Consider the following 12,222-nt stretch of genomic DNA (forward strand, 5'->3'; position numbering starts at 1 on the left):
AAGTGCTGGGATTACAGGCTTGAGCCACCGCGCCCGGCCAGGTCTAAATATTTTCACTGCTGAATTTTACCAGACATTTCAGGAAGAAATACCAATTGTCTACGATCTCCTTCTCGGAAATAGAAGCAGAAAGAACACTTCCTCACTCATTGTATGAGACTAGTGTTACTCTGATGCCAAAACCATGCAAAGATAGAGCAAAAAAATAAAACCACAAACCACTAACTCTTATGAACATAGATACAATAAAATATTGGCAAGCTGAATCTAACGATGTATAAAAAGAACTGCACATCACAACTCAGTGGGATTCATTCCAGGTACGCTGGTTGGACTGGCTGCATCAGCAATAAAAATTCAGTTAATGTAATCTACTATGTCAACGGTCTAAAAGGAAAATTCATATGATCATATCAGTCGATGTAAGAAAGCATTTGCCAAAATCTACCATCTATTCAATGGTTGAAAACTCTTAGCAAAGGAGGAGTAGAAGGGAACTTCCTCAACTTGATAAAATAAATCTACAAAAAACCCTACAGTTAACATCATAGTTAATAGTGAGAAACCGGACACCTTACTCTTAGGATTGGGAAGAAGGCAAGAATTTCCCCTCTCTCCATTCCTATTCAACATCTTTCTGGAAGTCCTAGCTAATGTCTTGTCAGGAAAAGGAAATACTAGTTATACATAGGGAAAGAAGAACTAAAACTATGTGTTCACAGATGGAATGATTGATTCTGTAGCACATCTCTAAGAACTGACAATAAAGGCCACCAAAACCAAACAAAACACCACACTTCTGCAAAGATTGCAATATGCAGCACCCAAGGTTAATAACATAGAAATGTCCATTGCTGCCAGGCACGGTGGCCCACGCCTGTAATCCCAGCACTTTGGGAGGCTGAGGCGGATGGATCATGAGAGGTCAGGATTTCAAGACCAGCCTGGCTAACACAGTGAAACCCTGTCTCTACTACGAATACAAAAATTAGCTGGGCAATGGTGGAGGGCGCCTGTAGTCTCAGCTACTCAGGAGGCTGAGGCAGGAGAATCGCTTGAACCCAGGAGGCAGAGGTTGCGGTGAGCTGAGATTGCCCCACTGCACTCCAGCCTAGGCAACAAGAACAAAACTCCGTCTCAAAACAAAAACAAAAACAAAAACAAAAACAAAAAAAAAAAAAAAAAAAAAAGAAATATCAATGTTTTTTCTACATACCACCAGTGAACAACTGGAATTTGAAACTAAAACCATAGTGCCCTTTACAATAGCACCAAAAAAATCAAAACTTACAAATCTTAGTGAAATATGTATAGGATGTATACGAGGAAAACTGTGAAAACTCTAGCGAAAGAAATCAAAGATATAGATAAATGGATAGTTCATATTTGTGAATTAGAACACACAACACTGTTATCAATTATTTGCAACTTGATCCCAGTCTACATAATGCTAATCAAAGTCTCAGCAAACTATTTTGTAGATGTCAACAGAGTCTATAATTTATAGGAAAAGACAAAAGACTGGAATAGCCAACACAAGAATGAAGAACAAAGATGAAGAACTGACACTGCCCAACTTTAGGACTTACTATAAAACGACACTGACGTGCTATTCATCAAGGAAGTGGATCCATGGAACAGAAGAGGAGGCCCCACACATAAGTCAATTGATCCCTGACAAGAAAGCAAAGGCTTATTAGCAAAGGCTTCAAAGAGAAATCTTATTAGGATTTCAGTGGAGCAAGGAGAGGCTTTTCAACAAATGGTGCTAGAACACAACTGGATGTTCATACAACAAAACAAAACACAAAAACCCTGGCTCATGTCTGTAATCCCGACACTTCGGGAGGTAGAAGAGGGTGGATCGTTTGAGCCCAGGAGTTTGGGACCAGCCTGGACAACAGGGTGAAATGCTATCTCTATAAAAAATACAAAAATTAGCTGGACCTGGTGGCATGTGCCTGTAGTTTCAGACACTTCGGAGGCTGAGGTGGGAGGATCGCTTAGGTCCAGAAGATTGAGGCTGCCATGAGCCGTAATCATGCCACAGCACTCCAGCCTGGATGAGAAAGTGAGACCCCATCTCAAAACAAAAACAAAAACAAAAAATCCTTGAGAGACCTTACATCTTTCATAAACAACTCAAAATGGGTCATAAACCTAAATACAAAACATGAAACTATAAAATTCATAGAAAACAGGAGAAAATCTAGGTGCCTTAGGTTTAGCAATATCTTTAAATGTCCAAAGCACAATTCATGAAAGAAAAAATTAAAAGTTGTTACTTTATTAAAATTAAAAACTTCTGCTCTTCAAAAGGTACTACTGGCCAGGCACACTGCTGTAATCCCAGCACTTGGGGAGGCTGACAGGCTGAGGTAGGAGATTCCTGGAGAACCCCTGAGTTTGAGACCAGGTTGGGCAACATAGTGAGACCCCATCTCTACAAAAAATACAAAAATGAGCTGGGTGCGGTGGCGCATGCCTGAAGCCTCAGCTACTCGGGAGACTGAGGTGGGAGCTTTGCGTGAGCCCGGGAGGTCAAGGTTACAGTGATCTGCGATCATGCCACCGTACTCCAGTCTGGACAACAGAATGAGACCCTGTCTCAATTTAAAATAATAATAATATAATAATAATAATAATAATAATAATAATAATAATGGCAAAGATGTGAATAGATATTTCACCTGAGAGGATACTAAAGAAGGCAAATGAACATATGAAAATGCTCAACATCATCTATCACCAGGGAACTGCAAATGAAAAGGAAATACCACCACACGCCTACTAGAAAGACTAAAATCCAAAAAGCACTGACACCACCACATACAGGAACTCTCTTGCTGGTTGCAATGTGAAATGATAACCCCATTAGAGGGCAGTTTTGCAGTTCCTTACAAAACGAAACATAGTTTTCCACCTTACAACCCAGCAATCACATGCCTAGATTTTTACCCAACCCATCTGAAAAGTGATTTACACATAAAAACCTGCACACAAGTGTTTATAGCAGCTTTATTCATAATAGCCAAGAATGGAAAGCAAACCAATGGATCCTTCAACAGGGCAGTGGACGAACTGCTGCGTACTCACACAGAATACCACTCAGCAAGAGGAATGACGTACTGATATTCACGACAAATGGATGAAGCTCAAATTATGTTGAGCAAAAGAAGCCAAACACAAATAAGTGCGTACTGTATGAATCTATTTATACGAAGTTAACGCACAAACTAATCTGTGTTAACAGGTGGTAGATCAGTGTTTACCTTTTTTTGTGGGGGCTGGGGTGAGGCAGAGGGGTACTGACTACAGAGGGCTGCTCCTTTGAGGTTAGAGAAATGTGTATCTTTATTTGGGTGTTGGCTATGGGTGTATATATTTGTCAAAACACAAGATTTTGACAAATCTTATTAGGATTTGGGCATTCTACTCTGTATTTATACAATAAAAATGATTATTTGGAAAAAAAGGTTAGTGGGGCAGTGGAGGGCTGTCATTGGATGTGGCCGCGGCGAAGCTTCTGGAGATGAATGACAAGTTTCTATTTCTTACCATGGCGGTGATCTGAAAGTTGTTCTTAAGTAAGAATTTATGAATCTATACATTTGTTTCATGTACTAGGCTTTCGGATGTGTGGCATTTTATAATGTAAAAAGAAAAAAAATGTTTTTAAGGAGTCCATTTCATCACTGGTTGGGTTGGACTACATAATCTGTAAATAAATATTCAACCCTATAATTATATGACTCTGTATTATTACTATGACAAAATCAGTAGGCCAGGTGCAGTGGCTCACGCCTGTAACCCCAGCACTTTGGGAGGCTGAGGCAGGAGGACTGCTTGAGGTCAGGAGTTTGAGACTGGCCTGGGCAACATAGTGAGATCCTTCCTCTACAAAAAATTAAAAAACTAGCTTGGCACGGCGGTGTGCGCCTGTAGTTCCAGCTACTCAGGAAACTAAGGCAGGAAGATTGCTCGTACCTGGGAGGTTGAGGCTGTAGTGAGCTGTGTTCGTCTCACTGTATTCCAGCCTGAGGGACACCAAGACTATCTCAAAAAACAAAACAAAACAAAACAAAACAACACTCGTTATGAAGACACAAAAATATTACAAGACATTTTCTTTCTAAATGTTTTTTGTAGAAGTGGGGTCCCACTATGTTGCCTAGCTTGATCTTGAACCCCTGGGCTCTCAAGAGATCTTCCTGCTTCAGCCTTCCAAAGTGTTGAGATTACAGGCATGGACCACGATTCCTCTTTAATAAAACTTTGGGAGGCTGAGGCAGGAGGACTGCTTGAGGTCTTTTTGTTTGTTTTTAGACAGGGTCTCACTCTGTCACCCACGCTGGAGTGCAGTGGTGTGATCTCAGCTCACTGCAGCTTCTGCCTACCAGGTTCAAGTGATTCTCCTGCCTCAGCCTCCTGAGTAGCAGGGACTACAGGCATGCGCCACCAAGCCCTGCTAATTTTTATTTTTTTTTAGTGGAGACAGGGTTTCACCACGTTGGCCAGGCTGGTCTCGAACTCCTGAGCTCAAGTGTTCTGCCTGCCTTGGCCTCCCAAAGTGCTGGGACTATAGGTGTGAGCCACTGCGCCCGGCCAATAAAACTATATTCCAAAACCATTGTTTGTAGGCAAGAATCATCCCCTCTGCTTCTAACTTCTGACTTTATTGTCCTCATAAAAGGAAGAAATCCTGAAAACACTATTTTCTAATCTGCACTGACTTCAAGGCTTGTATTGACAAGCTTTCTTCAAAAAAGTAATCTCTAGCCTGAGCAACATATGAGATCCCACCTCTTACAAAGAAAAAAAAAAAAAAAATCAGCTGGGTATGGTAGCAAGCACTGGTAGTCCCAGATACTCAAGAGACTGAGGCAGAAAAATCACCTGAATCCAGGAGTTGGAGGTTGCAGTGAACTATGATTGAGCCACTGCACTCCAGCCTGGGTGACAGAGTGAGATCCTGTCTCAAAAAAAAAAAAAAAAAAAAGTCATAGAGAACATGTCTACAATACAGGCTCCCACATACCTGAATCCTGTCCTGCTCTAGCCAAAGACCACATGTGACCACTAAGGCAACGTGTACACTGATGAGAAACTCCAGCAAAAGAACACTTTTGTAGGAGTTACACTAGATCGCCGCCGAGTAAAACCTTTTCAAGTTTTCTCCATATCCTCATGAAATACTCTAGTCCAGCAGCCTCGACTGCGCTCAGGATGTCTTTAGCCTAGGCTCTGCAGGCCTGGGTGGCCTCCCCAATCCCACAGATGACAGCTTACCATTCTACTATGAGGAAGGCTGTCTCAGGCAAGCCAGGGCCTTGGTCCCAAAGGCCTGGGCAGAAATGGAACACTGCCCGTCTCAAATCTGTTCAGGTCAGAGCAAAGGGAAGTGCTCTAGCCCCAACCTGGTAGCTGAAAGCAGGTGTCCTAAGGAAGGAGGGTGGTCAGGTCTTGTCTGCAGAGCAGAAGCCTCTGAGAAAAATCTTTTCTGCTCTGTCGCATGGAGGCCAGACAGAGGTGGTTGGTCTTGTGCCCACAGGAAGCCGATGTGAGCTACCTTTCCACTCAGGTTAGTTCAGAGGAAGAGGAACCTGTGGAGAGGATCCACCCACCCGAAAGCTCCGCCCCCAGTACTGCAGCCTTAACAGTCCTATAATTGGACCAATTGATATCCGCACTGGGCCACAATACAGGCTCATATTTAAGGGAGCCAAGATCCAATAGATTTCACCACTGTAGCATATTCAAACTACCCTGATAAGTGGAACTCTATGCGAACAGCACAACTTCAACAAACAAAGGAGGCTCCCAACAATGTGTGAAAAACCGAAGCAGGGGAAACATTTCAGTGAAGGTCAGTGTGGCAACGATTCACTTTACAGAAAGATGCAAACTGCGCATGTACAAAAACCTCTTTGAGTCCTTTATTAACGTCTGGAGATGTGTGGTACATACAATTAACAGCATCACACCAGCTACAGAAGTACAGAGAACCAAGAGAATGTACTTCAGAACAAGGATCTGAGAGCAACTTCTGGTGTTGCCTGCTCTGAACCTCCACAAAAACCCAATTCTGACACACGCAAGACAGACGATATAACAATTTCACTTGGGAATGGTTCTTTTAAAAAAATGACAAGAACTAATAGTTCAAACCCTTTAGAGTGTGAGATGTGGCAGCTCGCTTGGTGCCGTGGCACTGCTGTAAAAGGCCAACGTGGGCATTTGAAGGTCAGGCAGAAGAACCGAATGGGGTGGGTGGAAGAGGTTTTATTTTCAGTGTAGAGAGATAACAGATGGTCCGAGTGGATACTTCCAGTCCAGGCTCAGTATGGGGCCTGCAGGAATCCACTAGATAAATACAGTCTATAAACTGGAAGGCTGAAAAACACCAGCCAGCCATCCTTGTCATTGCTTCCAACTGGTGGACACTGACGCATCCGGAGTCACTTATGACACAGAGCAGGTTTAACAGGGGTGCCCCAAACGCAAGAAGGCGGCTGTGTCCAGTCAGCTCTGATCCTTTCATGCCACTGGATGTCACGGGTCCCTCTGTTTTCACATGTGAACTAAGGAACACTTCCTTTATTTCAAAGTTCCACTTTGGAAAAAACCAAAACCCTCCCCCCACCCCCACCGTCATTCTTCATCAATTTGCTTCCAATCTCCTGATTCTTCTGGGTCTAGACTTTTTCCTTTCGCTTCAATTTTGACACTTTTTTGACAGTCCCGTTCTTGTTCAGAAGCTTCAGGACGCGGTCTTTATGATCTAAAACCTTAAGCATGGAGTCTCTGGCTTCACTGATTTGATCCATCACAAGTTTACACCTCTGCATATTTCCCTGAAACAGAAGACATTACATCATCAATCAGTGATCATGAGGACAGTACAGCTTTTAAAACACTGCTTGCCTTTGGGCAGACGCCACGTTGAGGCTTCCACATAGAGAAAATGTCTTCTTGTTTCTCAGTAGTGCAGGGTGAAGCACATGTTTTTAACTGAAGATACGAGGGATACGGGGGGAAACAGGAGAAGTAGGGCTTTACAGAAAGCAGCTTCATACAGTGGATGATCAGAAGGGAAGGGGCTCGCGCAAACCTGTATCAGCTCATTTATTCGGTGGAGATCATCATCAGTTGCTGCTTTTTTCTTTGGGATAATCCCTTCCTGCAGGGTGGTAAGTCTTTCGTAGACATCGTGTTCTAGATTCGTCTGCAGCACACAAAAGGGAGAATATCATGACCTCGGAAATATTTTTCTATGTCAACCCCAAGCAAATGAACCCACCTTGAATCACCTTTGTAAACTGTCTAAGAGTTGTTTGGGTGACAATGTCCTCTCTCCTAAGGACTAAGATACTAAGGTTTAAAAACAGTAACGGGGCTGGGCGCTGTGGCTCACGCCTATAATCCCAGCACTTTGGGAGGTTGAGGCGGGTGGATCACCTGAGGTCCGGAGTTCGAGACCAGCCTGACCAATGTGGTGAAACCCCATCTCTATTAAAAATACAAAATTAGCCGGGCGTGGTGGTGCATGCCTGTAATCCCAGTTACTCGGGAGGCTGAGGCAGAAGAATCGCTTGAACCCGGGAGGCAGAGGTTGCAGTGAGCTGAGATCGCACCATTGCACTCCAGCCTGGGCAACAAGAGTGAAATTCCATCTAAAAAACAAATAAATACAATAAAATAAAATAAAGGCAGTAAAGGAAACAGATCAACAAAGACTGACATTATAATTTGCCATAGTTCAGAGCCTATCTTCAAGGATAACTTTTGAATACTGCCTTGAATCCACAATTCTTCTGAAACACAAGTCTCCAAGTTTCACAGAAGTGATTTCTGCTAAGTCAGAAGCAGCCAAGGCACTACATTTTTTAGATACTGACAACAGACAATGTTCTTCAGGTCACTGCTACTGAACAGAAGGAAAAACTTTATGAGGTTGTTGCCTCCTCTTCACCCAGCTGGTGAAGGAGGGATTCTTGCCCTAGCGTTATAGAAATGGCCAAACATGTAAGATCCAACACTGGATAGATAAGATTAACAGCAGTTTATGAATCATAAATACAGTCATGCTCTGCTTTATGACAGGGATATGTTCTGAGAAATGTCTTTAGGCAACTCTGCTGTTGTGTGAACATCACAGAATGTACTTACACAAACCTAGACGTTATGGACTACCACATACTTAGACTACATGATAGAGCCTACTGCTCCTAGACTACAAACATGTACACCAGGTCACTGCAAGGAACAGTGCAGGAAACGGAAACACAGTGTTAACTGTTTGTGTGTCAACACATATCTATACATAGAAAAGGTATGGTAAAAATATGGCATGACAGATTAAAAATGGTAAAGAGCACTCACATGAATGCAGTCTACCAGGACTGTGAAGTTGCTCTGGGTGAGTCAGGGCTGAGCAGTGAGTGAATGTGAAGCTCTAAGACATCACTGTACACTACTGTGGGCTTTATAAGCACTGTGCCCTGAGGCTGCACTACATCTATTAAAAATATTCTTCTGGCCGGGCGCGGTGGCTCAAGCCTGTAATCCCAGCACTTTGGGAGGCCGAGACGGGCGGATCACGAGGTCAAGAGATCGAGACCATCCTGGCTAACACAGTGAAACCCTGTCTCTACTAAAAATACAAAAACTAGCCGGGCGAGGTGGCGGGCGCCTGTAGTCCCAGCTACTCGGGAGGCTGAGGCAGGAGAATGGCGTAAACCCGGGAGGCGGAGCTTGCAGTGAGCTGAGATCTGGCCACTGCACTCCAGCCCGGGCGACAGAGCGAGACTCTGCCTCAAAAAAAAAAAAAAAAAAAAAAAAAAAAAAATTCTTCTTTCTTCAATAACCAATTAACCTTAGCATACTCTTTTTACTTTATCAACTTCTAAACTGTTTTAAACTTTTTGATTCTTTTGCAATAAAACTTAGCTTAAAATACATGTTGTGGGACAAATGTGGACACTGTTGGGTGGTTACAAAAAATTATTTTCTTTATATCTTTATTCTATAAACTTTGTTTTCTTTTCTTTGAGACAGTGTCTTACTCTGTTATCCAGGATGGAGTGCAGTGGCGTGATCATGGCTAAGGGCAGCCTTGGTCTTCCAGGCTCAAGAGATCCTCCTACCTCAGCCTATCTCAGCCTCCCAGGTAGCTGGGACTAGAGGTGTGCACCACTACACCCAGCTAATTAAAACACTTTTTTTTTTGTAGAGACAGGGTCCCACTATGTTGCCCGGCAGGCCTCAAACTCCTGAGCCCAAGCAATCCTCTTGCCCCAGCCTCCCAAAGTGCTGGGATCACAGGCCTGAGCCACTGACCCTGGCCCCTTATTTTGGATTAAAAAAAATTTTAACTTTTTAAACTTGTTTGTCAAAAATTAAGACACAGGACAGATGGGGCAACACAGTGAGACCCCTTCTCTACACATTTTTTTTCCCCCAAGATGGAGTTTCGCTCTTTTGCCCAGGCTTGAGTGCAGTGGCACAATCTCAGCCCACTGCAACCTCCGCCTTCTGGTTTCAAGCGATCCTCCTGCCTCAGTCTCCCGAGTAGCTGGCGCCTGCCACCATGCCTAAGCTTATTTTTGTACTTTTAGTAGAGACGGGGGTTTCACCATGTTGGCCATGGTCTCCAACTCCTGACCTCGTGATCTGCCCACCTTGGCCTTCCAAAGTGCTGGGATTACAGGTTTGAGCCACCACATCTGGCCTCTACAAAAAATGTTTAAAAATCAGCCGGGTGCAGCGACTCACACATAGTCTCAGCTGTTTGTGGGGGCTGAGGTGAGAGGATTACTTAAGCCCAGCAGGCTGATCATGGCTGTAGTAAGCCATGATCGTGCCACTGCACTCCAACCTGGGAAAAGGAGCAAGATTCCGTTTCAAACAAAACAAAATAAAACAAAACCAAAAACAAAAAGCACAGGAGACAGGGAGAGGTATGACCCGGTCTCTGAATGACGATGTGTTGACTGGCTTATCTGAATAATATTGGAATATTGGAAGCTGGCAGGGAATTGGAGCCTGCTACTCAGCAATGAGCAGGAGTTGTGTGCCTGGTCCCTGTGGTATGAAGGGCTGTTTGGCCAGGAGACTTCATCTGAGGGAGCAGAGTTGGGAGGAGGGACTCTCGGTTAGGCCATCTGAGACTCCCCCTATTTCAGATGTCACAACATGACATAACACTGAATCTTAAATTTAGGTCTTAACACCACAGTTGTTCCATATATTTTGGATCTGGGTACCAGAACTCAAATATATTTCAGTTTTAATCACATGTAACTGACACAGTGATATTACATAGCACACATAAAAATGCTACCATAACCCATGTTAGCTGGGTATGCTTCAGAGTTACTTTTAAAAAGTTCTATGAACTCAGCTATCTCCAGTGTCTTCTCCTTTCTTCAAAATGATAAACAACTGCTAGAACTCCACCTACCAGCTGTAGTAACTGGGCGGCACAGAGGTGAACTTTCCAGCCTTGAGCACGACAGGATACTCCTTTCTGATTAGCTATTTCCTGCAGCATAGCTTTCTTCTCCTCTGGAACCATAAAAAACAAAAATACGTGTATTTCAGTGTTTAAAAAGGTAAATGATTTGTGTTCAAGCAGTGTAAATGCCATTATTTTAATAAGAATTTTATTAAGTTTCTGAGACAGTGTCTGGCTGGAGTGCAGTGGTACAATCTCGGCTCACCGCAACCTTCGCCTCCTAGGCTCAAACGATTCTCCCATTTCAGCCTCCCAAGTAGCTGGGACTACAGGTGTATGCCACCATGCTGGGCTTACTTTTGTATTTTTTGTAGGGATGGGGTCTTGCTACGTTGACCAGGTTGGTCTTGAACTCCTGGGCTCAAGCAATTTGCCTGCCTTGGCCTCCCAAAGTTTTGGGATTACAGGCATGAACTGCTGTACCCGGCCATAAGAACTTTATTTGAGGTAATGGTTTCATCTAGGAGAGGTAAGCCAAGAGGACCCCAGGCTGCTCACTCCTCTCCTTCCCCTCCACTAAGTGCTACCTCCTAAAGCAGGGCTGTCACTCAGAGAGAAGCTTGCCACATGTCAAGCCAGGGCCTCCTCCATCTCCAAGGTCCTGGCTCAAACATTTTGCTGGAAGAAGTGGGCTGTAAAACAGATACCTTCTAATTTCTTCCTGAAGGAAGTGAGTCCATTTGCAAGAGTGTGAAGAAGTTCAAACCTAAAGGTGCTCCTGAGAACAGTGGAGGCTGTGGTGAAGGGAACTGGGGGAGATTTGTGGAACTAATGAAGATGTAGCCTAGACTATGTGCAGGCTGGTTTGAAGGAAAGAACAAAGCATAAGACAGCTGGGGGAGCCTTTCCAAGGGCAGAACAGCTTTATCAAATCAAGAAAGAACTCTTCTTTTTCTGTTTTTGAACACTGTTTATCATGAAAAGGTGTTTAATTTTGTCAAATTTTCTATACTGATTGATAACAATCATGTGATTTTTCTTCTTTAGCTTTCGTTGTGGGTTGGCTTTCTTCCCGAAAGATATGTTGAAGTTCCTTGGTACCTGTGACTATAACTACACTAGAATGTAATGTAGGCCGAGCGCAGTGGCTCACACTTGTAATCCCAGCACTTTGGGAGGCTGAGGCAGGTGGATCACTTGAGGTCAGGAATTCGAAACTAGCCTGGCCAACATGGTGAAACCCTGTCTCTACTAAAAATACAAAAAATTAGCTGGGTGTGGTGGTGGGCGCCTGTAATCCCAGCTACTCAGAAGGCTGAGGCAGAAGAATTGCTTGAACCCAGGAGGCAGAGGTTGCAGTGCGTTAAGATTGCACCATTGTACTCCAGCCTGGGGGACAGAGCGAGACTCCGCTGCAAGAAAAAAAAAAAGAAAAGGTAATTTGGTTAAGAAGTCATACTGGATTACGGTGAGCTGTAAATCCAGGGCCTGGTGTCTGTACAAGGAGGGAGGGAGAGAGAGAAGTGAGAGAGAGAGAAAAGGAAGGGGACAGAAGGAGAGAGAGAAAGGAGGATGGGAGAGGCAGAGAGACAAAGAGAAGAATGCCATTTGAAGACGGAGGCAGAGACTGGAGTGGTGCAGGTGCAAGCCAGGAATACCAAAGACTGCCGGCAATCACAAGAAACCAAAGAGGCAAGGAAGGATTCTCCTCTACTGCTTTCACAGCCAGCACGATCCTATCAGACCTTTATTCTGGACTTCTAGCC

General features: G+C 43.9%; 1 protein-coding gene across 11 annotated transcripts in view; it reads right to left on the reverse strand.

Moving 5' to 3' along the window:
• Nucleotides 1-5,914: 5,914 nt before the first annotated feature.
• The window catches only part of SAP130 (Sin3A associated protein 130), an 85,424-nt gene continuing 79,116 nt past the window's right edge, over nucleotides 5,915-12,222 (reverse strand). For 7 of the 11 annotated variants that reach the window (XM_033231904.1, XM_033231909.1, XM_033231903.1 and 4 more), the window contains 3 exons: nucleotides 10,463-10,566; nucleotides 7,112-7,225; nucleotides 5,922-6,854 (listed from right to left, as the gene is read on the reverse strand). In XM_033231904.1, the coding sequence (XP_033087795.1) occupies nucleotides 6,696-6,854; nucleotides 7,112-7,225; nucleotides 10,463-10,566 (377 nt within the window). In that variant the 3' untranslated portion in view covers nucleotides 5,922-6,695. Of the gene's footprint in view, nucleotides 6,855-7,111; nucleotides 7,226-10,462; nucleotides 10,567-12,222 lie in introns of all 11 variants that reach the window. The other 4 variants (XM_033231905.1, XM_033231899.1, XM_033231898.1 and 1 more) reach the window with 2 other exon arrangements.

The sequence above is a fragment of the Trachypithecus francoisi genome, unplaced genomic scaffold, assembly GCF_009764315.1.
Source record: "Trachypithecus francoisi isolate TF-2019V2 unplaced genomic scaffold, Tfra_2.0 Lachesis_group13, whole genome shotgun sequence".
NCBI classification, from domain to species: Eukaryota; Metazoa; Chordata; class Mammalia; order Primates; family Cercopithecidae; genus Trachypithecus; species Trachypithecus francoisi.